This window comes from Danio aesculapii, chromosome 25, assembly GCF_903798145.1.
Source record: "Danio aesculapii chromosome 25, fDanAes4.1, whole genome shotgun sequence".
NCBI lineage: Eukaryota > Metazoa > Chordata > Actinopteri > Cypriniformes > Danionidae > Danio > Danio aesculapii.
The window spans coordinates 10,182,356-10,208,043 of NC_079459.1; the positions used below are offsets into that span (position 1 = coordinate 10,182,356).

General features: G+C 34.3%; 1 protein-coding gene across 1 annotated transcript in view; it reads right to left on the reverse strand.

Annotated features, from left to right (window-relative positions):
- Positions 1–25,688, reverse strand: part of brsk2a (BR serine/threonine kinase 2a) — a 328,235-nt gene that overhangs the window by 27,554 nt on the left and 274,993 nt on the right. Inside the window, exons 10-14 of the mRNA XM_056451941.1 lie at positions 24,221–24,385; positions 21,430–21,527; positions 21,149–21,299; positions 5,954–6,014; positions 171–378 (exon numbers count right to left, since the gene is read on the reverse strand). Of these exons, the coding sequence (XP_056307916.1) occupies positions 171–378; positions 5,954–6,014; positions 21,149–21,299; positions 21,430–21,527; positions 24,221–24,385 (683 nt within the window). The remainder of the gene's footprint in view (positions 1–170; positions 379–5,953; positions 6,015–21,148; positions 21,300–21,429; positions 21,528–24,220; positions 24,386–25,688) is intronic.

Genomic DNA, 25,688 nt, shown 5'->3' on the forward strand with positions numbered 1-25,688 from the left:
CAAACCTGTTCCTAGAGATGTACCTTCCTGCAACTTCCTGCAACACCTGTCTCTAATTATCAAGTGCTGCTTCAGGTCCTAATTAATTAGGACCTGAAGTTGGAGCTGAATTCTGCAGGATGGTAGCCCTCCAGGAACAGGGTTGTTGTTATAGATATATAATACAATACCTTGCAGTTTCCTCCGGTGAAAGCGTGGCGAGCCTAGAAAGCTGTTCTTGATGGAGTTGAGTCGTGTCTTCCAGGGCATTCCCCCAATGGAGGGGCTCGGTGGTGGTGTAGGAGTCGGTGTCCCTGCCGGACTGTTCTTCGGCGTGTGGACGGGTGTTCCTTTCGGGGTGGGAATAGGGCTGCTCCTTGGAGAAGGGTGTGGGGTCACCTGTATTGTAGGGATAGATTTGGTGGTGTGGTCAGAGCCGGGCACAGGGTGGAAGTGGTGTAGACGAATGGGAGAAAGTGGGACAACGGGTCTAAAGGGGACCGAGAGTTGAGGAGGAATAATGGATGCAGGGGTGGCCCTCCGCACTAGTGGGCTGCCCGGTATACATGGTGCTTGAGGCTGACATGGAGTTGAAGGTTCTGATTTGGCTGTCGAAATTTGCTCTGGCTCGGATTCAGGTAGGGGGTTTGATCGGGCAGACTGTAAGGGTTTGTCTTTGGGTTTGGCTGGAAGAGTTTGAGTCTTTGGGTAAGGCAAAAGAGACTCAGATATAGAGTTTGGTGTCAGCAAGTTAGAAGTTTTTGCTATGTTTTGATCCGAGTTTGGTTTTAGAGAGTCTGTGATACTAGAACTGGGGGACAAAAGCAGCTCACTGGACTGAGGTGGGATGCAAAACTTTCGGACAGGCTTTAGGGGAAGATGAGAATCAGAGCAGAACACATCAAGACATACAGGCACGTATCACAAAGTATTGTAGGTAAAGCACAAAGAGGGATTTAAGGAGGAAGAAGGAGCCGTGGTGATGCAGAAGAAAAAAAAAACAGCATGCAGTTAGCCAAGACAGGTGAGCGAAAGATGCAACAAGACAATTGTGAAGATCAAACAACAAAGAAAGCTGCCAATGACAAAATAAATAGGGGTTAAAGAGCAAAGCTTTCTACTGTGGAATGGGCAACTTCAAACAAGAGCACACAGATATGCGGACATTGCGATTTTTAGAATTTAGGTCAAATACAAATACAAGCGTCCATAATTAATCAAATGAAATAATCTTTAATAGCCTAAAATTGTTGTATAATTTCCTGTTGTAAATTACTAATATTAATGAAAACAATAACACTACTACTACTACTACTATTAATAATAATAACAATAATAATAATAATAAAATATTAATATTTAAAAAGTTAAAAATGCATTAGTTAATTAGTAAAAAAATATTATTATTATTATTATTATTATTATTATTATTATTATTATTATTATTATTATGATGATGGTGATTATTATTGTTATTATTATTTTTGTTATTATTGATTATGATTATGATTATGATGATGATGATAATGATGATGATGATTATTATTATTATTATTATTATTATTATTATTATTATTATTATTATTATTATTATTATTATTATTATTATTATTATTATATTTATTATTACCCTAAAAGATAAAAGAGATTACCACATTAGGATAATAAATTATATGATCAGTAGTGTAAAGTAACTAATTACAACTACTCAAATTGCTGTAATTGAGTAGTTTTTCTCAGGAACTGTAATTTACCGAGTAGTTTTAAAAATGTGTACTTTTACTTACCCTTGAGTACATTTTTAGTGCTGTATCTGTACTTTTACTCCACTACTTTCCTTCAACCTGCAGTCACTACTTTATTTTTTCTTGTGTATAGGGATTAGAAAAAAACAGTCGAAGAGTCCAATCAAATCACACATAGAAGGTAAATTGCATCATAATGATGCATGTCACTGATGAGAAGATGATGGATGTTTACTGTATGATGACCGAAATGGCTTTAAACACCCAGCAGGCACAAGACGTCAACATGATGTCAGATTGACGCTGTACCCCAACGTCATGGGGACGTTGCATTTTGTTTGGAAATGAAAATCGAGTTGACGTCAGAACTCAAAGTCAGGCCAACGTCCAACCTAAAACCAACCAAATATCAATGTCTAATTATGTAACTGCTTGATGTTGTGTGGACGTTACCACTATTGATTGGACATTGGATTTTGGTTGCCATACCTGACGAATAAATGTCAGTATTTGACGTCAATATGATGTTGGTTATAGATGTTGAGTCGACATTGGATTTTGGTTACTTTCTAACAACCTAAAATCGACCAAATATCAACGTCATTTGACATCATTATTGGACATCCAAATCACATTGTCCCTAGACACTGGCTAGACGTTGAATTTTGGTCACCTGTAAAAACATAATATGACTATAGGTTTTTATTAAATAAGTGAATTCCTTTGAATTCAAGCTTACTACTTTACATTATGATACTGAGACAGTTGCGTCATCTTCACATTTTTAAGTTTTTAACCTCAGGTACAAATAATAACAGGTTAAATTCAAAAGAGAGCTCCCACGGAACTGTATTTATGACTCGCATTTCAATGTTTTTAAAAATTGGTATCATTGGTAAATACGTCATATCATATATACACCGTATGGGAAATCATTAGTCATGCCATTGACCAGTATGGATTTAGATTCACATTCAAATCATCTGCTAACAAACTAACAGCAAATGGCAAGATCTGATGGCATCCAGAAACTTTAAAATCTTGTGAGTGCCTCAATATGAATATCTCAAAACTCAAATGCAACCAATTTGCAGAAATACTTAAAAATCACAAATTGCTTGTTCACCATATGAATTCAGCTAAACAATGAAAGTTTAATTTGTCAAACATGAAAAAAGACCACAAGATCTACAAAAATCATCAATTTTGATATGACATACAGAACGGTCATTTATACAGTGAACTTTTAAAGCAATTTCCAGCAGAAATCAGCACTATACATTGCTGAGCTTTACTGTAAGGCCTCTGTAATTGGTGAGCCGTCTTAAACAAGTCAACTGGAAAAGGTTTAGCCAAGAGCTGTGTTAATCGGAGAAGCAGGATTTTCTACAGCATTCCCTGAGCTGGATTTACATTTGGGAAAGGATACAGAGACAAGTAAATGAGATAAAAGAGAATCCCCATAAAACAAAAACCACTTTCTTCTGCAGCTCACTATTGCTCGATTTCCTTTCTTGTTTACTTTGCTACATGTTCAGATGAGGTCTTTCATAACTGTTGCAAGATCCAATTGTTTAAGTGAAAAGTCATCATTAATACAATTTAAAGGGCACCTATTTTATCTCTTTTTCAAAACTTAAGATAAGTCTTTTGTGTCTCCAGAATTTGTCTGTAAAGTTTCAGCTCAAAATACCCATTAGATTATGTGTTATACCTTTCTGAATCTGTAAATTTTGAGCTGTTAGGACATTGTAGCTGTTTTTGTTGCCTGTGCCTTTAATGCAAATGAGCTAGTTCTCCCCGCCCACTGTTCCCACATGCATGTCAGAGCCATAGAGATCGCTCTGATGGGTGTAGCCTTCACCTGCTGTGTCTCATGTAGATAAACAGTACAGCGACAGACAAGAATGAAGCAGATATCCATTACTACATTAAGATCTTTTCTAATGGTTATTTGTTGTGGAGTTAATTTAAACCTTTCTGCAACGATGAGTCACGCACAATGTCATCACACACATTTAGCTTTGCACTGTTTTTGCATGTCAAATGTGACAGGATACACGTTAATATCCACTGCTGTATGGATATCCATTATGTTAATGTACAAAATAAACCTGATTTAAGTCCACAAACTGGGATTTAAGTGTCTTCTTTTATAATTGTACTGGCATGCGGTCTGGGTGATGAATTACGTAGCAAGTTTATTGTCTTTTCTTTATTACAAACATGCACTGATTTAAAATTCTTCTTACTCATTCTTGAGGCGCAAATGATCACAGAGAGTTGAACAAATCTGTTAATTCCAGTTGTTTCGTGCAAGTCCTGTCTTGTGGATATGATTTTACATGTTACTATGGTGTCATGTTGATATGTGGCTGTCAATCAAATCGGTGGGCGGGGAAAGCCGCACTCCTACGACATGTTGCCTTAGATTTCCAGGGATTTGGATCCTATTTTAACGTCAGAAAATTTAAAAAAGAGACTTGTTGTGTTTCTATTACTCCAATATGACTGTGGACACCCTATACCTACACACAGATCTGTCCAAACAGCTTACAAAAGTTGATTTTCATTATACAGTAGGTGCCCTTTAAATTACAGCATTATCGGTATACCCATGTTGCATTAAATTACCCTTTATCCTTTTTTAATTCATTTTGACAATGATTTTAAGCATACAATTTTGGTTCAGCATTCTAACCCTAACCCTAAATGTCATAAATTCTGCTTTCCTAAACAACCAAGATCCTCTGTAAAATATTCAATCTGCCATGACTATAAGCACAGTTTTTGCAAGACCGTATAATTCAAGTGATGTGCTTGCTCTTTGTTCTTTTTATGTAGATATCTTTATGTAGATAATTTATTAATATTTTTTCACAACTGTTTTTTTTTACACAAAAATAATCAATTCAAAGAATTAATTTCCAAGTAAAAGCCATGAACCAGTTCCTAAATAGTTCTAAATGTTTTATAAGTATCCAGAATATGAAATGTCATTATGCTTACTCACACACTAGACTCATGTGTTCAATTATTAAAAATTAATAATCATTATCTCAAAAAAAGTAATCAACAACTATTTTTGTCATGGTATTTCAGCTCTTCTTTGAACTTTATACACTTTGTGTAAGCTATTTACCTTATTTTATTGTTGTGTAATACATGTAAATACATCTCTGTGACATTTTTTAATGGTGCCTTGAATCATGCTGGATAATGGAAATGTAAAGTGTTTTGTTTGCAGACTCTAAGTTTCTAAGACTCTAAGGTCTCTAAGTAAGCAATCTGATAACATTTTGGGCACTATCATATACCCGGCGCAAGACGTGTTTCCACGATGTGTTGCTATTTTCAGACCAACTTAACCCTAATTTTCCCGTTTTCCGCCACGTTGTTTAAATAGCAAATCCATTTGCGCCACTTTGTGGACTCATGGGTGTTTCGGTCTAGAAAAGAGGTGTGTTAAGGAGCATTGCTAGTGCGTTGCTATTTTGAGGAACTAAAATAGACTGTGTAACAGCTGAGAGCAGGTCTAAAATAGCCTTTAAAATAGCAAAAATGGATTTGGATATGCCCTTAATGCTTTTGCACCCTGCGTTTCAAAATTTGCACCTAGATCATTAAAATAGAGCCCATTGTCTGTAAATGACATTATATAATGCAAGTTTTGTTTTCAAAACACTTACTTACACCCATTAACTTACAGTGCAAACCTTACAGGCACAGTTCACCCAAAACTGAAAATTTACTTACTATTTATACACTATTTATACACATTTTAAAGAGCTGAAAATCTGTAACCACTGACTTCCATAGTAGAAAAAACACATACTATAGAAGTCAATGGTTACAGGTTTCACCTAATAAGAAAAAGGTGAGCGAATTATGAAAGGATTTTCATTTTTGGGTGAACTATGAATTAAATTAGTTGCCCCTTGTGTTGTTGTGTAACACATCACCTAAAAATAACCTATTTATGTGGCATTTTATGATGCATTTGTATTTAATAATTTCACAGTAACTTTATAAAGTCACAGCTATTAAAAAAATTTAGATGTGTTTTATGGAAATTAGCGCACGTCGCTAATCACAGTTATGCAGTGAATGTGACGTCCTACAAACACAAAATAGAGTGTGATATTGTTGCTGTTAATCTGACAGTGCAGCAGCGTGCTACAGTAATTGGTAGACAGAAAGAAGTGGGTGTGTCGGGGGAGTTTACTCACCCGTGGACTGCTGAGAGGACTGGTGGAGAGACCAGAGGATGCGCCGCTGATGGACCGTGACCTGTGAAGAGACACACGGTAAGATGATGCTTACAGCTAAGAGTGGACAAGATTTGGGAATCATTTTATTAAATGAGAGCAACAGAAATGAGAGGAAAGAGCATTTGATTTGATAATGTTTGAATTTTTCATGTGTTGTGTAAACTTGGGGGTCATGAAGATTTTGTTTTCTTTTTTAAAAGAAATCAATACTTTTAATAATGAATCAAATTATTCATTTATGTTAGCAATTCATTTTATTTTAATATAATATTTCAATAAATGTATTTAAACTTTCTATTAATCAAAGATTCTGGAGGAAGAAAAACACTCAAAGAAAACCACTAAGAATCACAACAATTTTCAATATTTGGTCACACTTTATTTTGATGGTCCATTTGTAAGTTAAGTTACATTGCATCTACATGCCAAATAATTTTCATTAGATTATAAGTAGATTGTTAGGTTTGGGTTAGGGTTGGGGTTAGGGTTAGTGTAAGTTGACATGTGCTTGCAAAGTTTCTTATAGTGAGTTAAATGTCTGCTGAAGTAGCAGTATCAACAGATATTAAGCAGTCACTCAAATGGACCATCAAAATAAAGTGTTACCCAATACTGATATTAATGAATGTTTCTTAGGCAAAATTTAGTATATTGAATACATAAATGAAGGATCAGTTTTCATTAAAGAAAAATCCTCGCCACTGACCCCACTGGCTGGCTTGGTTTGGAAGCTGTAAAGCAGTGCATTGATGGATTTGCTCTTCAGTGTTTGCAATTTCAGCAGTGAAAATTAAACCACACTGAACTGAACTAAACTTGAACTCTGAACACTAGACTGAGAGAGTTTCAATTTATTGTAGAACTTCTATGTTAAGCTGCTTTGACACAATCTACATCAGAAAAGCGCTATAGAAATAACGATGAATTAAATTGAATTACATAAAGACATTTTTCAATGTTATTAATGTTTTCACTGTTTTATAGTTATTCATTTTAATTGATGTTTTTCAAAAACATTCCAACTCCAAGCCTTTGAATGCAAATTTAGTATAATGTATAACATATTTTGAGCAATGGCAATAAATAATGTAATTGTTGAACATTGTGGAAAAGGATGCAGGCCTTATATTTAGGGATTTCTTTTAATAATAAATTAGTAATAAATTAGTTTCTTTGCTTATTGACAGCAGTTGTTCATATAAATACAGACTGAACTTTTAATCATCAATAAGAGAAAGCCACTCAACACAATTCAGAGCAACCGTTCTTTCACTTTTATGCATCTTTCTTATCCCAACATTCTCAAAATATGTTTTTCCTATTTTTCATTAGTATACAATGATTATAAATGATAAAACCCCTTTATTTTCAGCTTAAACAATAAATAAATGACGAATAAAAATATTTATTGGTTTCAGACTTTTCCCTTAAACTTTGGTCTTGTCTTTCTCTCTGCATTCTTATCACTTTTGCCACTTTGAATCTTGGTCTCTTTGTCCCTCTGTCTCTCTGGAGCTTTAATCCAGGTCAGTTGTCAGGCCTGTTTGGGATAAAAGCAGCCCCTTCGGCCCTACAGCTCTAAGCTGGACAGCAGTCTGATCAGAATCCCTACTGTATGTCCTAAAAAACAGGGTCACTAAGAAGAAATGCAGGCAGTTGTGTCAGCAAGAGTTTAAATGTTTTGAGCAAGGAACATGGAACATGGAAAAAGTAATTGCAAAAGATGTAATGTAAAAAAAATTAAGGGAATTGTTCACTTAAAAAAATGATGAAGTAAAATTATTGGTGACGCTTTACAATAAGGTTCTATTAGTTAAAGCTAATTAAAGTCCATGTAGAATCAAAAAATATAATTTTTATTTGACTAGCACACATTGTTATTCTTTAGGTTACCAATTAATCAGCGCTTGCTTGTTTTAGTAATCTTCATAGTCTGATTGTTGCTGCTTGTTCAAACTTCTGTTTTAAAATGAGCTGAAACACAAGTCTTGTAAAACTTGTTGGGACAACATAAAGGAATTGTGTTGGTGTAACTACCTGGTTAGTCTATATGTAGTTCCAGCCTGATCTCATGACAAAATGTAACCATTTTACATTGTGTCTGTTTTAGTGGCTAATTCATGCGAATTCAGATGAGTTCAGACCTACAACAATGTATGATTTTTAAAAGGAGGCATGGTGCTAAACCCCACCCCTAAATCCAATCGTCTTTGGGGGATGAGCAAATTGTACCAAATTATACGAATGAGATGTTACAAATTCATATGAATTAACCACTAAATCAAAAAGTTATGAGTTGACATGAGATAGCATTGGTAGTTCCTAGCATGCCTTGTGTGGGATTGAATTAGAGTGGGAAATGTTGTCAATGAAATTATAAAGTTGTTTAAAGTTAATAGAATAACATGTTATAGAGTTTAATTTTCACTCAGTTTGAAGATTTTGAAGCGTTTGCTTTAATGATTTCAGTTTTGTAGAATTACCAACTTGCAGAAGAATAACACTCATTCTTTTGGTATTAGCATCTGAAATATTAATTACATTGTTTGTTGCTTCACTCAGTGAGCCATTACTGTGCTAAAGCTAATTCTGAGATCAGTCCCAGCTAACTGCAGACATTATTAAGGCAGCTGCATTTTAAACTGCAATAAATAACATACAAGTCTGGTTGTCCAAATTACCTTCTGAAGAGTATACTGTGTTTACCGGGCAATTCAAATGAAAGTTATAGGACATAATGGATCAAAATATTCATGAGCTACTGTATATTTGCCAAAATAAGTTGAAATGATGTACTTTATATAAGCTGAAATAACATAATTCAAATAAGTTGAAATAACGCAATGTGTGGAAATGTGTGCCACAAATCGATTAATTTAACTTAATAGTTTTTAAATTTAGATTTAGTGGCTCAGTGGTTAGCACTGTTTGCTCACAGCAAGAAGGTCGCTGGTTGGAGTCCCACCTGGGTCAGTTGGCATTTCTGTGTAGAGTTTGTATGTTCTCCCTGTGTTGGCGTGGGTTTTCTCCGGGTGCCCTGGTTTCCCTCAAAGTCCAAAGAAATGCGGTATAATTAAATTAAGCTAAAATGTCTGTAGTGTGTCTGAATGAGTCTGTATGGGTGTTTCCCAATACTTGATTGCAGCTGGAAGGACATTTGCTGCGTAAAACATATGCTGGAATAGTTGGTGGTTCATTCCGCTGTGGCAACCTCTGAAATAGAGACTAAGCCGAAGAAAAATGGATGAACGATGAAATTTAAATAGCTTGGACATAAAAAAAATTACGTTGTACACAATTTAAATAGGTAGTTTGAACAAGCAGCAAAAATCTTTTTTTGAGTGTACTTAGTATTCTGTTTCAGTTGAAAATACATGAACATACTGAAATAAAAGTTGCAACAATTTTCCACTAACATTATGTACATTATGTAATGTATTTACAGTACCAACATGAACAAACAATGAACATTACATTTATTACAGTATTTATTTATTTTTGTTATCGTTAATGAAACCACAGTTATTCATTGTTAGTTCTTCTTAACTCACATTGCTTTAACTAACGTTAACCATTTTAATAATCCATGAGTTTATGTGATTAATAAATACTGTACAAGTATTGTTCATTAATAGTTCATGTTAGTAAATACATTAACTAATGGAACCTAAAGTGTGACCCATTTTTTTATATTTGTCTGAATGTCTTTAGAATAAAAGATCAAATGTACGTTTATATATAAATCAATAGGCTAGGCTGAAAGCTGAAAGCTTTTAATGAGTGGCATCTCTCTCATGTGTGGGTGGCTAGAGGAAAGAAGTGAATGGAGATGACTATGATGACTGCCAAACGGGTAGACAGAAGCCAGCTAAAGATAGCCATTGTTTTATTATTGAGTTATAAAGGGTTGGACGATGCACGTGGCTTATATACGCACAACAGCATGTGAAATGAATAAATTGCTAAACCTTTATTTAGACATGAAGGGCAGATAGGTGGTGACTAATCACTTGGCAGTCAGAAAATTAAAGTGGTTGTTTACAGATATATAAGCACCATAAAAAGGACATAATATGAGTTCCAGGAACACAACTAAGGCCCTGTTTACACTGCCAGTTAAATGTGACCCAATTCCGTTTTTTGCTCTTGTGACACAGATCGGATCTGTTCTATGACCGCGTAAACACGAAAAAAAACGCATGCATTCCGATATTCAGAGATCAATTTCAGGCCTCCTTCATATGTGGAAATAAATCAGATATAAATCGGATATGTGACAATGCGACATTCATGTAAACAGGCAGATCGAATTTTTTGAGGCATTCCGTTTTGTATGTCATTAAACCTGCGACATTAAACTTCTCCTCAGTTTAATGATGTAGAAGGAAGAGCGTGTGGAGATGCCGACACAATAAACAACAACAAAAGAGAAAACATGGAGGAGGAAAGTGGTCAGTCACCACAATTTGCTCCCACCAGACCTGAGATCTCTCTCGTAGCAACAAATTCCTCTGAATGGTGGAGGACACCATATACTGTATAAACTATATGCGCAAGCTGCGATGACAGCCCTTTCCCTCCTCCACCGCCTCCAAATCATTTTAAAGTTGGGCGAACTTCGCATATTTTGCTGAGCTAAAAGCAAGACAAATTCTTCCATCGTGGCTAATGTGGTGCAGATGCTAGAACCCGCCTTTATGCATGCGCGACGTAAAATGTATGGCAAGTGCAAACACATGAATCGGATTTGGGTCACAATTAAAATAACTTGTAAATGGAGAGGCAAGAAAATCAGATATAGGCAACAAATCGGAATTGGGCATCAAGGTCTGACAGTGTAAATGGGGCCTAAATGATTATTTAAAGGGATTAAATCATTTTGTGAAGCAGTTTTAGTAACCTAATCTGCTAAAATTATTGTAGAAACTAAAAACTGAAAACACAAGATGATTTGTGGCCACAAAATAAACCACATTAAAATTTCATTCTCTTTGCCATGCATTTCCCATTGTAAAAGAACTTACTCCTTTCTACATGCTTCATAAAACACATCCAACTTTTTAAATATAAATTCTCTTTGACTAAATAAATTGGACAAACTAAAATTATGCAACAGAACGTGTGTTTTTCAAAAAGGACGATTAACTACAGAAATGAGAAAAAAATATATATATAAATATAAAAAACAACTGTAACACTGTAAAAATGCTGTAAAACTTTGGTTGCCCCAGTAATACTGTAAAACTACAGCACACTTGTAATTGTTCATATTGCACGTTTGGCCAGTAAAACTGTTAAAATAAAATAAAATACTAATACTGTTAACTATTCTAGGTACTATATATATATATATATATATATATATATATATATATATATATATATATATATATATATATATATATATATATATATATATATATATATATATGTCTATTCCAAACGAGAGTAAAGATGCAGAGAGATTCCTGCCATTTGGGTTAATTTACCTCAATTCTCCAAACCCATGAGATTTTAGTTAATCTTAGGAACAACAAATAAAAATGTCTAATCCAATCTGACAGATTTCTTTCCAACCATTAAAATCCTATCGACCCACTCTAACGTTTTTTTTTTAAGATCCATATGAGTTTTGTACTTCAATCTATTTACTCCTCTTAAGCAATGAAATTGGACAGATTTAATTTAGGCTTAACCGTTCTTGCATTTCACACCACCATTTATGAGCTTCTGGAAAAACGAGTGAAGCTATTGCGAGTCAATCTTTACATTTGAATAAAAGCCCAGATATATAATTGCTTGATTCATATCAATACATTTTTTGTTACATTGTGTTAATTTCATTGACAAAAATAAGGATGAAAAATATTAATTGACAACTTTTTTTTCCAAGACTAACATGAGATGAAGACTGGATGACATGGGCCCATGAGATGTGATAATTACTGACTGACAACACGATGATAGTTCAGAATTTCTCTTAGTTTTATTTTTGTTCTTTCGTGAATGCCATTAAAACTTACAGCGAGAAAAACAAGTATTGAACATGTCATGTTTTTTGCCTGGGATTAATATTTATAAAGGAGCTGTTAACATGGAATTAAAGCAGAATTTGGTAAAAACTTAAACAACACAAACATAAAAATAAAACAAAACAAAACAAACTAAAAAAATCTGAGTTATGTGTAATAACTAGTTATGTGTTATAACAATGAAATGGACACAAGAAGAAACTACTGAACTACTGAAATGTATTTCATACTTTAATTAAAAGGCTTTTTGGTGATGGCAGCTTAAGGACACCTTTTTGGAGAATGAAGTCTAATGAATTGCTCAGGAGTGAGTTTTTCACAGACTTCAATAGAGTGTGAAAATCTTGATGTTTCTGTGCATCTCCTCTATCAAATCTGATCTTTGTTTTGTATTTTCTATTAGATTCAAATCAGGTGATTGGCTGGGGCATTCTACAGTTTCATTTTTTTTCTCTGAAAGCTTTTAAGAGTTTTCTTGGCTTTGTTTGGCATCATTGTCTTGCTAAAATGTCCACCCTAGTTTCATCTTCATCATCCTGCTAATGTGGATGTTGGACTAAAGGAGCTACTATTCATTCACAATGAGGAAGGGTAGAGGGTTGCTGGATAACCACTGAGAGATTTCAGCATCTTTCTGGCCTTTCACTGCCTTTCTACACCTCCCTTTCTTCATGTGTTCAATATCTTTTCCCCGTGTAATTTTATTTTATTACACACAACTTAATTTGTAAACTAATTAGATTTGTTTTCTTTGCAAAATAGTGAAATGTTCAATACTTACTTTCCCTGTTGTAAGTAATCATGCAAGAAATTGGGTGTATGTGTTGCATGTAAAAATTTGACAAAATATCTTAAAACAAATGTCAAGTAGAATAATATGAGCTTTTTTGTTGTGCGCACTTAAGTCCTTCATGCTGTTGATTTGTAGTCTTAAAATATAACACATTTAAATTTGTTGAAAAACAAAAAACAAATTTCAAAATACTACATAAGAACATGTTTGACATTAGAAAATACCTATGAGGATCTCACAATGCACTGACAATGTTGTGCAGTCCCGAATTCACAACATGATCATGTTTAAATGCTGGAAAAAGGTCTACTTGGGTGTTTTATGATGCAAAAATACAACACACAAAGTTAAAGGTTTAATGGTCAGTCGTGCTGTACTCTAACCACCACTGCTGAAAAAAGGCACTATTTTAGCTACAGAACAGATAATATGAGAAATAAATAAAAAAAATCTAATGTGGTGAAACGAATACAGTTTTTAGACAGAGTAGCTTGACTGTAAGGTTAATTAATAATAATCTTATTTTTAATATAATTTTGATTGACTAAATCTAGATTTAAATTACAGAAGATTTAAAACTAGACTGAAAACACAATGATTCCAAAGACGAAAATATGACTAAATTTAAAATGGCATTTTAGTCAAAAAACTAAGATTTAAACTAAATCAAAAAAAAAAAAAAATGCTGTCAAAATTCTCACAGCTTTACAAACATATTAAGGAGTTTTAGGTGAAGATGCTTTCAATGGAGCCTCTTCAAAACAATTAAAATATTTAACCATAAAACAATTAGGTTTTGTGTTGTTTCAGCTTATTTGAAATAAGTAGTTAAAACAAGCAATAAAACTCAGTTTTTGCGTGAACTACAGAGTAATATTAATTAAGTAAGTGCTCGAAATGTGTAATGTCAACTTAAATTAATGTTTACTATTAACTAGTACTATTAACATTATTATTATTACTGTAATTATATAACTATAGAGGTTCTATTCTCATTAAATATATTTCTGTTTCTATTGTATTCTGAATATATCTATCTGTTTGCATTTAGCATGCAGTAGGATAAAATTCCATTAAACACAGTGACAGATAGGCTTCTCTTTCTTTAGCTATGCGGCTCCTTCCTTTCTGAAACCCAATCGTTTTGAAATCCTCAGGTGGCTTATATGTCAGTCTCAGGTCAATCTCCTGTCAATTGCCCATTTCATTGCTGCCATCAGATATGTCTAAAGCCGTTTGAGTGGGAATGAAAAGAAGGTAATGAAATTGGCTTTCGAAATGAAATGAAGGAATGAGACCTACATTGTTATTGTACAGTGAAGGTGAGAGTTGAAAGTTTACGTGGACAAAAAATGATATTTCACGACAGATGCAATGACAGTGGATAGACTGGCTTAATTTTATCATATACATCTTAAAAATTAGGTTGGAGACCATGGGAATACACAAAACATATTAAAAATAGTTTTCTGCCACATTTGCTACAAATTCTAATACATAGAATTTTAGGAAATAAAGGATTATTACAGATATTTAAATACCTTTCGGTAATTGTGTTCAAGTTTAATTAAAATATAAATATTTGATGAAAATCTTTAAATTAAAAACCACGTTGGCCATTATATTAAAATGAATTAAAAATCAAATAGTATCCTAGTACTTGGTTATTACCAGAATAACTCTATTATATAATCAGCATTACAAAAATATTTTTCTGTCACATTTGCTAACTAAATTGGTTTAAATTAAAGTTTATTCAAATATGTCTATAAGTAAAAACACTACAAAATATATTTTTTTCTTTATTTGATTAAATGAATCTAACTGCATAATCAGTAAAAAAAAACAAAAAAAAAAAAAATACCCACTTCGAATGTTATCACTCGATTAAATGGGTGTTATCAGTGGTTATCAGCTGATAGATATGGGCCAGTAGGGGCCTTCTGCGACTACTGGTAGGCTCAGAAGGCTCGTATCATCCATTCACATGGTTAATCAGCTATACTGATAGAGAAGACTCCAGATTCAGATCTGTGTTTACATTACTGTGAAGGTTGGGTTTAGGGTTGGGAAAGGGGTAAACGTTAATAAAATACAATTAATGGGAAATTTAATGAATAATTTAAATAATTCTCGTTACCCTCCAGCCACAGCCATATGTGATCTATAGCTGATTAACCATGTGGATGGATGATAACAGCCTTCTAAGCCAACCAGTGGGCCCCTACTGGCCCATATCTATCAGCTGATAACCACTGATAACGGCCATTCAATGGAGTGATAATACTCGAATCGGCTGAAAAAACACACTATTAGTTTTGACATTTTAAAATTACGTATTTGTACCGCTATTTCAGCATAATAGTTATTACAATTAGAATTATTACAAACATTTAAATACCTTTTGGTAACTGTGACCAAGTTTATTAAAAATATAAATATTTGATGAAAAACTTTGATGAAAAATGTGGGCAATAATGTTAAAATGAATTTAAAATCAAATAGTATCCTAGTACTTATGTATTACTAGAATAAATGTATATAATCATCATTATAAAAATAGGCACATTTGCTAATTAAATTAAAGTTTGTTCAATTATATTTAGAAGTGAACACACTATAATGTATTCTATGAAAATAATCCATATAACTGCAAAATAAAAAACACAATTTCAGTTTTGAAGTTACATACTTGTAATGATATTTTAGTAATCATAACAGTCATTACACTGTTTATTTATGACACTGAATTTTAGGAAAGAAAAGATTATTACAAATATTTAAATAGCTTTTGGTAATTGTGATCAAGTTTAATTAAAATATAAACATTTGATGAAAAAAAATTTAAAATAATAAAAAAGTAAATAGTATCCCAGTATTTATGTATTACTAGAATAATTGTATTCTAGTATAAAATCAGTGTTTTGGTCACAATTGACAGAAAGGTTAATGTTATTTACTAACATGAACAAAAAGTGAAAAATACCTGTATATCATTTATTTATAATAGTTATTGAATTAAATCAAAATGGGTGCTTGTTAACATCAGTTAATGCACTGTGAGTTAGTTTAAATAAAAATGAATGACCTTATATCCATTTACTAACATTAACAAAAATGAATAAATACTGTAATACACTACCTGACAAAAGTCTTGTTGCCAAGTATCCAAGTTTTAGGAACAACAAATAATAACTTGACTTCTAGTTGATCCTTTGGTATCAGAAGTGGCTTATATGAAAAGCAAATACCTTTAGATAACGCTTATTTTACCAAAATAAAATATGATTTTGCCTTGATATTTAATTAGAACAGTAAGGTCGGACTTTGCTTAGACACAAGTCTTGTCACTTAACAGAAATAATGTACCGTATAGAATAAAAAGTCGTGGCACAGTGGAAAAATAATTAATATTGTTTATGATTCTCATGAGCTTGGAGAACTGCATCCACAAATCTCTGCAATGACTCAGATGACTTATTATTAAAGTCATCTGGAATGGCAAAGAAAGCATTCTTGCAGAATTCCCAGAGTTCATCAAGATTCTATGGATTCATCTTCAATGCCTCCTCCTTCATCTTACCCCAGACATGCTCAATAATGTTCATGTGTGGTGACTGAGCTGGCCAATCCTGGAGCACCTTGACCTTCTTTGCTTTCTGGAACTTTGATGTGGAGGCTGAAGTATGAGAAGGAGCGCTATCCTGCTGAAGAATTTGCCCTCTCCTGTGGTTTGTAATGTAATGGGCAGCACAAATATATTAATAACTCAGGCTGTTGATGTTGCCATCCTCTGCAGATCTCTTGCACACCCCAATACTGAATGTAACCCAAACAATGACTTTTCCTTCACCAAACTTGACTGATTTCTGTGAGAATCTTGGGTCCATGCATGTTTCAATAGGTCTTCTGCAGTATTTGTGATGATTGGGATGCAGTTCAACAGATTCATTGAAAAAAATCTACCTTCTGCCACTTTTCCAAATGATCAACTAGAAGTCAAGTGACATTATTATTTGTTGCTCTTAGGAACTAGGATCGATGACAAGACTTTTGTCAGGTAGTGTAAACACTTTTTTTGTTTAGCTAATCTTAGCTAATACATTGATAAACATTAACTAATGAAACTTTGTTGTAAAGTGTTACCATAGTTTTTTTATTATAGTATAATAGCGAAAGATGCACTAAAAAATATTGTTTTGTTTTCCAGTTACATATATATATGTAAATGAGATAACATGACTCTTATTAATACTACATTACTATGGATAAATGCTTTTTTACTCTTATTTTTTATTGATTATACCTTAAGTAAATAACAGTAAAGAAAAAAATATATATCATAAAATGTTTCTCAAACTCACCATATTTGCAACAGTATAATTATAACAATGTCGTTTAACCTAATACTGAGGTCACTTTGTGCCTCAAAATGTTCTTCCCCTTAAATTATTTTTGCATTTGATAAAAGTATGCTAATGGCCATTTAGCGCACATTTTATTCAAACTCACGAACCTTAACACTAACCAACCCCTGCAGCATGCCGAAATCCAAATCAGTCTTTCAGCCTATTATACAAGACAGAAGCCAGGAAGTTCTAATGCAGTGCAGGTCATTAAAAGGGTCTTGCTGAAAAGCCCTGGATAAGAAAAAAACATCTCTGCATCTTTGATGACTAAAGCTCCGTGAACTATTGAAAGGTCAGAGGGTCAGCTAGTACCTTTCCTCTTTGCTCTTTGCTTTGTGTTTGGCGTCCGAGATATCCAAGCTTTTACTGAACGTGCTCTTACTGCAGCGGGAGACAAAGTGAGCAAACAGTGAGTCTCTGAACATATAGTAACAACACACAACTGAACTAACCAGCTATAAAATAAAATAAAAGAGCAGTGTTTTGAGGTATGTTGTGGGTAATTCTCATTCAGTTTTATTTTGCGTTTAGGAGGAATTTCGAAGGCCAAAATTTGATGTGTCACAAGAAAAAAACTGTTTAGTGAGGAAAAGAACAAGTGAAATTCAGGATGAAAGTGAAATGACAGGAATAGTTTCTCAACTCTCAGACAGTATTTGCCTCACAGCGGCGTTTTCTGAAAACCAAAGACAATAGCCAGAGGGGCTATGAAAAATTTCTGAACTATGGATTAGTTGAGATTCTCCCTAGAAAACCCACTCAAGTGCGTCACCAAATGCGTAATAAAGATGTTTTTTTTCTTCTTTTTTGATCCTTTTGTATTTTAAATAATTCACAAGAACTCTTTAAACAGCAAATGCTAAATTATAAATTGCCTTGTCAGGATTACATCTTTATATCTACCTATCCTAAAGGACAAAATAAAGATAGTTCAGGACAGATTTAATACAAGCCAGAAGAAGAAGACAGAAGTTTGGATTTAGAAAAAAAATGTAAATTGTTTATTAATGAAGAATGTAATGTTTTTTTGTGTGTGTGTGTTTTTTTTTTTTTTTTACAAGAAATCTATTTTTATGGAGGAAATGGATATCTTTCTATGTATAACTTTCAATCCTTCAAAAATAATTAATTTCCTAATTTGCTCAGTTATTCATAATGGTTATTTTTTACAAGTAATACTGAAAATAGTTTATTTCTAATTGCTTTTTTCATAGTTATCCATACATCCAACTATCTATCTATGATTAAAGGGGTGGTCCAGCGTGTATTTTTAGGCTTAGCTGTGTTCATAGGGTGCAAAGCAGTGTAAGCTCATGCTTTATTTCTAAAAAGTCTGGTTATTTTATCAAATATCATACTTTCATTATATACTGCTACTCAGCTAACATGAAAACGACTAACATATGTCTTGGTTGCTCTGAAGGCCCGCTCTCAGGAGGCTCTGATTGGTAAGCTAACATAATGTGCTGTGATTCGTGGATCGGCTTCACATTACCAGGAAGCGCCATGCCTCTAGTAGCAAGCGCTTTGTCGTTGTGTAAAAACTGTCAGTCAATGTAACTGTTAGCCGTATCAGTTTGAGCCTGAATGAGACGGAAAATAAAGAGCACACAGCTGAACCTCATGCCTGCTCTCCACAATAAATTCTGACAAGTGTCTTTCATATATATATGTGGGTTATAAGCAAGCGTAAGTAATATTAATCGTTCACATATCTTTTGTGAGTTCGTTATTTGAGATGTAGAACGCACAGAAAGCGGCAGCATGGAGAGACAATGTATGCACTGGTAAAGATTGTGGGTGTTTACAGGAGCTTGATGGATGAACCTGAATTTGTAGCTAACTTGTTAATGGTGCCAAACAGCATTTCCCATTGTTTACATCCTTGTTTACGTCTTTGCTACAAAATACCATTAATGCTAAATCTATTATGCATGTAATAGATCAATTTTAGCAAATAAAAATATTTACAAGTTGTGACTCACAATCCACAGCTTCGTCTATTATGGTTGGAGCTGCTCCTTCTTTGAGTTTTAGCTAAATCCAGCACTAAACTGGGAATCTGGAATTCTGGAATCTGTCCTTTGTCAAATGCTAGAGCTAAATCTTTTTTTATAACTTTCTGAAATATAATTAAAATTAAATTGTAAGGACTTCTCTCTTTATGTCATGTCCTTTGAAAGCCCAAATACAAAAACAGAAGAAGCTCCGTTAAAATAGCAGCGTTTGGGTGGCGTTTTAGCTTTTTCTGCTATAAGATTACAGTGCATCTGGCCACACCCCTTCGCTGCACAGGGTGTATGTGAAGGGTGAAGAGTGAAACCTAAAGGGTTTATGACATCATTCACCCTTATGTATTTTTTGTAGTCCCCAAACTTCGTTCGCTGTAGGTTTTGCTATCCAAACTTTGTAAAAGCCAATGTCTAAAACTTTGAGCGTATTACATCCAGAGATGTTCACACAGCTACATTTCACATGAACTAAAGTTTAAAATATGATATTGTAGTGGACCACCCCTTTAACCAACTATGACAACTTCTGCTACTGAGAAACTTAGAAATGTGCAAAGGGTCCATTATCAATACCTCCTAAAAGTATTATCTCCTAATCCCCCCCTAATCCCCCCTCTCATAAGGCTTTTTCCCCAACCCAGGCTCATTCTGAAAACGTATTCCCATGGACGTTTCTGGAGTATGTATTACTGCATTTCTTTTCGCCATTCCTTTTCGCGCTTACCGGCTGACAGCTTGCCCCGTGTGGAGGGCTTTCCCGCTGCAACCAGTTTGTCCAGTTAGCTCGTCATGCATGTCAGCAGACTTGAAACGCAGTCAGGAGATGACCACGACGACAGGGTTCGAGTCCAGAGAGGAGCGGTTCCAGAAATCAGGTAAGACAAAAACAGAATCCAAAAAATAAAATAAACGAGGTAAAATCCAAATACGTGGTAAAAATCAGACGAGGGCTTTTCTTTTTCTAGATGGCTTTTGTAAATAGTTGGTTGGGTTTTAGGGAAGTAAGTGGGTGGGCGGGTCAATCGATAAAATTGGTTGGGTTTAGGGAAGGAGGAGGGTGGGTCAGTCGATTGGTCAGCCGGCTAGTCAGTCATTCAGCCAGTCAGACAGACATTCAGTTGACAGCGGTATCTGGTGGGACTACGCGAGAACAGCGGACATGAACGGCACTCGCGAGAGAAATTTAAGATACGAAAAAACACGCAGCGGCCTTTCGTGGTTTCACGAAAACAAAAACTGCAAAAATATGTACCACTGGGACGTATTTCACGATCTCCAGAAACATCCACGGGACTACGTTTTCAGAATGAACCTGGGTTGTTTTTCCCACAATTTCTGTGTTTAAGTCCATTTTAAAGACCTATATTTTCCCTTGCTTTTAATACTCCTTGATTACTGTGTTTACTGCTTTTACATATATTTTGTTTCATTTTATATTTTATTTTATTCTCTGTCTTTATTGCTCTGTTGTACAGCACTTTGGCCAACTTCAGTTGTTTTTAAATGTGAATTGCTTCATAAAAAATTTTGTATTGTAATTCTGAAAACATTTGCATTATTTCTTTTTTTCATACAGCTTATGCAGAAAGAACATGTAACACTAAGTTTTGTCAGCACAGCACTAAATACATTTTATATATATATATATATATATATATATATATATATATATATATATATATATATATATATATATATATATATATATATATATATATATATATATATATATAAACAGATAATTTAGTTTAAATATATATAAATACATATATTAAGATCTTCAAAAGATATTTAAATTTGATTTAAATTCCATCCATCAGCAGTCTTGGTAAACATGAGAGCCTTTTGTTTAATGTAAAAAAAAATTATTTGTGTTTTCTATGTAGTTCGGTATGTGTTTTCTTTACCTCTGTCCATGCTGTGTCATGTCAATGGCTCTTCTTGCTGGTACAGGTGAACCTCCATCTGTAACACTCAACACTTCCATAGACTTTCTCTCTGGTCTTCTCTTCCCATGCCTGTTCAGCATTGGTGAGTCTACGCGTTTCCGTGGTGGATCTGCATGAACAGATAAACAATTGTAACAGTAAAGACAGGAGAAAATTGAATCCAAAATTGACACCTGATTAACATGCTAAAAACGGTGTTAATCAAACAACAGCAACTTAAATGACTAACTGTTTTCTACCTATATCATTGCGAGGAGGGAGATTCTGGTCTTCTTGGCTGGGGTATCTCTCCTTACGATCCAACAGCAGAAAATAGATCATTTTCTCCTGATTTTCACTGATGACAAAAAGATAGAGAATTAGTAAATGTATATAATAAGATCCAATTGATAAATTGGCCTTTCCCACATTCTCTCTTGAATTATTAAAAAAAAGATTTTCTTAAATGCTTTGGCTTAATTCTAGAATTAAAATTGTTTTTTCAAAACAGTAAGTTCAAGAGTGGGAAGCACGGTGGTGCAGTGGGTAGCACAATCGCCTCACAGCAAGAAGGTCGTTGGTTCGAGCCCCGGCTGGGTAAGTTGGCATTTCTGTGTGGCATTCCGGGTGCTCCGGTTTCCCCCACAGTCCAAAGACATGCGGGACAGGTGAATTGAATAAGTTAAATTGGCCTTAGTGTATGTGTGTATGTGTAAGTGTGTGCAAGAGTGTGTGGGTGTTTTTCCAGTGTTGTGTTGCGGCTGGAAGGGCATCCGCTGCGTAAAACATGTGCTGGATAAGTTAGCGGTTCATTCTGCTGTGGCAACCACTGATTAATAAAAGGACTACGCCAAAAAGAAAATGCATGAATGAATGAAGTTCAAGGGTCTGTTATTCGTAACCCGCTTAAACAATTTAAGATGCTTTGGCAGATCCTGGATCTGTAACTTGATAACTGATCTCCGGGTAATTTGGTACTTCAAGTTTGCGAATTATATTAAAATGTCTGGATGAACTGTTCTGAGATCGCGGCATGTGCTTGTTGTGAAAGACAGATGTATTGATCCTCAAAATCATTATCATAAAGCACAGCAGCATAATGACATAATTTAATTAATATTCAATTATTCATGCAAGCAAAACTAAATAAAATTCATAGTGAATGGTTTGTTAAATAGGATACGCAATAACTTTCAAAATTTGTTGTTGGCTGCAGGCTTTACACTTTCATGTGTCCATACTGACTTTATTGCTTGTCTTATTTGCAGACAAGCAATAAAGCTCTGAAGTTCCAGCAGCAAACAGTTGTCACATTTGCACTCACAGTTTAGAGAATGTTAAGACTGTAATAAAGAGACTGTAATAGACACAACACTTAAAATATAAAAATAAAGCAAAAGAAATCTGAAAATATACAAGACAAAATAAACAAAAATATTTGGTGGCATTTTGGATTGTGGAGAAGATGAATTGATTGCATATGACCTCTTTTTTAAAGTTATTATTATTGTTATTGATGTATTATGTATGGATATGAGTATGTTTACATTTTTTACAGTAAAAATAGAGCAAACTAGAAAATGTTTTGTATTTATTTATTCAAGAAAAAGACATTAGAAAAATATATTTTAAGCAAAAAAGTATACAAATAACTCTGCTATTATTAGTAGTATTATTTATTTATTATGTATGAATATGAGTATGATATAATTTATTTGAATTTTACAGTAAATTAGAGAGTTTTGTTGTATTTATTTTAGTGCTGTCAATCGATTAAAAAAATTTTTTGTGATTAATCGCATTTAAAACTGTGAAATTTGCAATTTTGGCTATTCAAATGTAAAATTAACGAAAACGCAAGTCTTTTTGACTTAGTCCCTTTATTAATCTGGGGTCGCCACAGCAGAGTGAACCCCCAACTTATCCAGCACGTTTTACGCAGCGGATGCCCTTCCATGCCCTTCCAGGGAAACATCCATACACACTCACTCACACTCATACACTAGGGACAATTTAGCTTTGCCAATTCACCTGTACCACATGTCTTTGGACTTGTGGGGGAAACCAGAACACCCGGAGGAAACCTACGCGAACGCAGGGAGAACATACAAAGTCCACACAGAAACGCCAACTGACCCAGCCGAGGCTCGAACCAGCAACCTTCTTGCTGTGAGGCGACAGCACTACCTACTGCGCCACTGCGTTGCCTTAAAATATAATTGTTTATTAGAATTTTTGTTTAACTTTTAACACAGATTTCTTCATGTAAACAACATACCTGCAATAAACCATCGAGATCCTCAAACTGTTGGCTTGTCAGCCATATTTATTACAGAAATAAAAACACAGGCTTGTAAATGCCATTTGAATCACAAAACAATTAGTGCCAATAAAAAACTAAAATTATTTCCATGTTGGATTCTAAGTGGACAGCAAAAAATGCCAAAATACAGGCATTGCAAATATGGAAACTGGAAAATTATAATAATATTTATTCATTTATTCATTTTCTTTTCGGCCTTTATTAATCCAGTGTCGCCACAGCGGAATGAACCACCAACTTATCCAGCACATGGTTTTACGCAGTGGATGCCCTTCCAGCTGCAACCCATCACTGGAAAACCTCCATACACACTCAATCACACTAATAGACTACGGACAATTCAGCCTTCCCAATTCACCTGTACCACATGTCTTTGGACTGTGGAGGAAACCAGAGCACCCAGAGGAAACCCACGCAAACGCAGGGAGAACATGCAAACTCCACACAGAAACGCCAACTGACCCAGCTGAGGCTCGAACCAGTGACCTTCTTGCTGTGAGGCGACAGCACTACCTACTGCGCCACTGCGTCGCCATTATAATAATAATATAATGTTAAATATTTTGTTATAAATTGGTAGGAAATGTTAATTTAGCGCATACCAATGAAAACTGTCTGTTTAAATACAGATAAATACAGATAAACCTGGAGTTTTCATGGTCTCTTTTATTCTCTTTACACAATAGTCCTTCATATTTATACACTCCAAATATTTTCCATTTACTCACTCATCTGATAGCAGGTCCTTCATCAGCTTGTTCTTGTCACGGAAGCACCCTAGTGAGTGCATGCTCTCCAGAACATCTGGGTCGATGTCCTCAGATGAGGGAACACTGCGGATCGCCACCTTCCTGGGTACCGGCTGCTCCGGTTCCGGTTCATTCTTGCCCCCTCTGAGGAGACCAGAAGCCAATCAGTCACATGGAACTCTCCCACTGAGATTATCAGCAGAAACAAAGACATCCAAAGAAGACAAATTCTTTATATATTTCAGATTTTTTCCTCTATCTTGGGTCACTAGTCCCAATCTACATTTATTTTATTGGAAAAAAATGTGAATTTTGTTCCACAGCGGAAAAAGATAATAAAGTTAGCCTAAAATCGAAATACTAAATTGGCATTACTATACTGAACATAATTAAAGGCATAGTTCCCCATACTCACCTTCAATTTGTTTGAAAAAAAAAAAAAAAAAAAAAAAAATATATATATATATATATATATATATATATATATATATATATATATATATATATATATATATATATATATATATATATATATATATATATAATTAAGATTTGAAATTTTTACATAATAATTGATATTTTGAAGAATGTAGGTAACCAAACAGTTGCTGGACCCTACCGGATTCCAAGCACTTTTTTCCCTGAAATAGTTTAAGCACATTCTTCAAAACGTCATCTTTTGCGAAGAAAACTAAACAAATTTAAATTTGAAACAACTTGAGAGTAGGAAATAAAACTCATTCATTCGTTTTCTTTTCAGCTTAGTACCTTTATTAATCCGAGGTTGCCACAGCAAAATGAACCGCCAACTTATTCAGCACATGTTTTACACAGCGGATGCCCTTCCAGCAGCAACCCATCTCGGAAACATCCATACACACTCATACAGTACAGACAATTTAGCCTACCCAATTCACCTGTACCACTTGTCTTTAGACTGTGGGGGAAACCCACGCGAACGAAGGGAGAACATGCAAACTCCACACAGAAATGCCAACTGACCCAGCCGAGGCTCAAACCAGCAACCTTCTTGCTGTGAGGTGACAGCACTACCTACTGCGCCACTACGTTGCCCAGGAAATAAAACTATCCCTTTAAAATATATTGTTAGTGCTATACACACATATTTGGACGATTTAAAATGACAGTTTTGCAATTTTCAGCATCATTATTCCAGTCTTCAGCATCAGAAATTATTCTAATATGGTGATTTGCTGCTCAAAAAGCTGTGTTTTGGATAGGAGTTAGTACATTAATTCAGCAAAGAATAATCATTGCCTATCTTTTTTTATCATAATGAATTATCTTTTATCAGTGCCATGATAAAAGTACATCATATTTTCTAATACAGTGTATTCAGCTTAAAGTGTAATTTATAGGCTTGACTAGGTTAATTAAGAAGTCATTGAATAACAGTGGTGTGTTCTGTAGACCATTGAAAAAATAT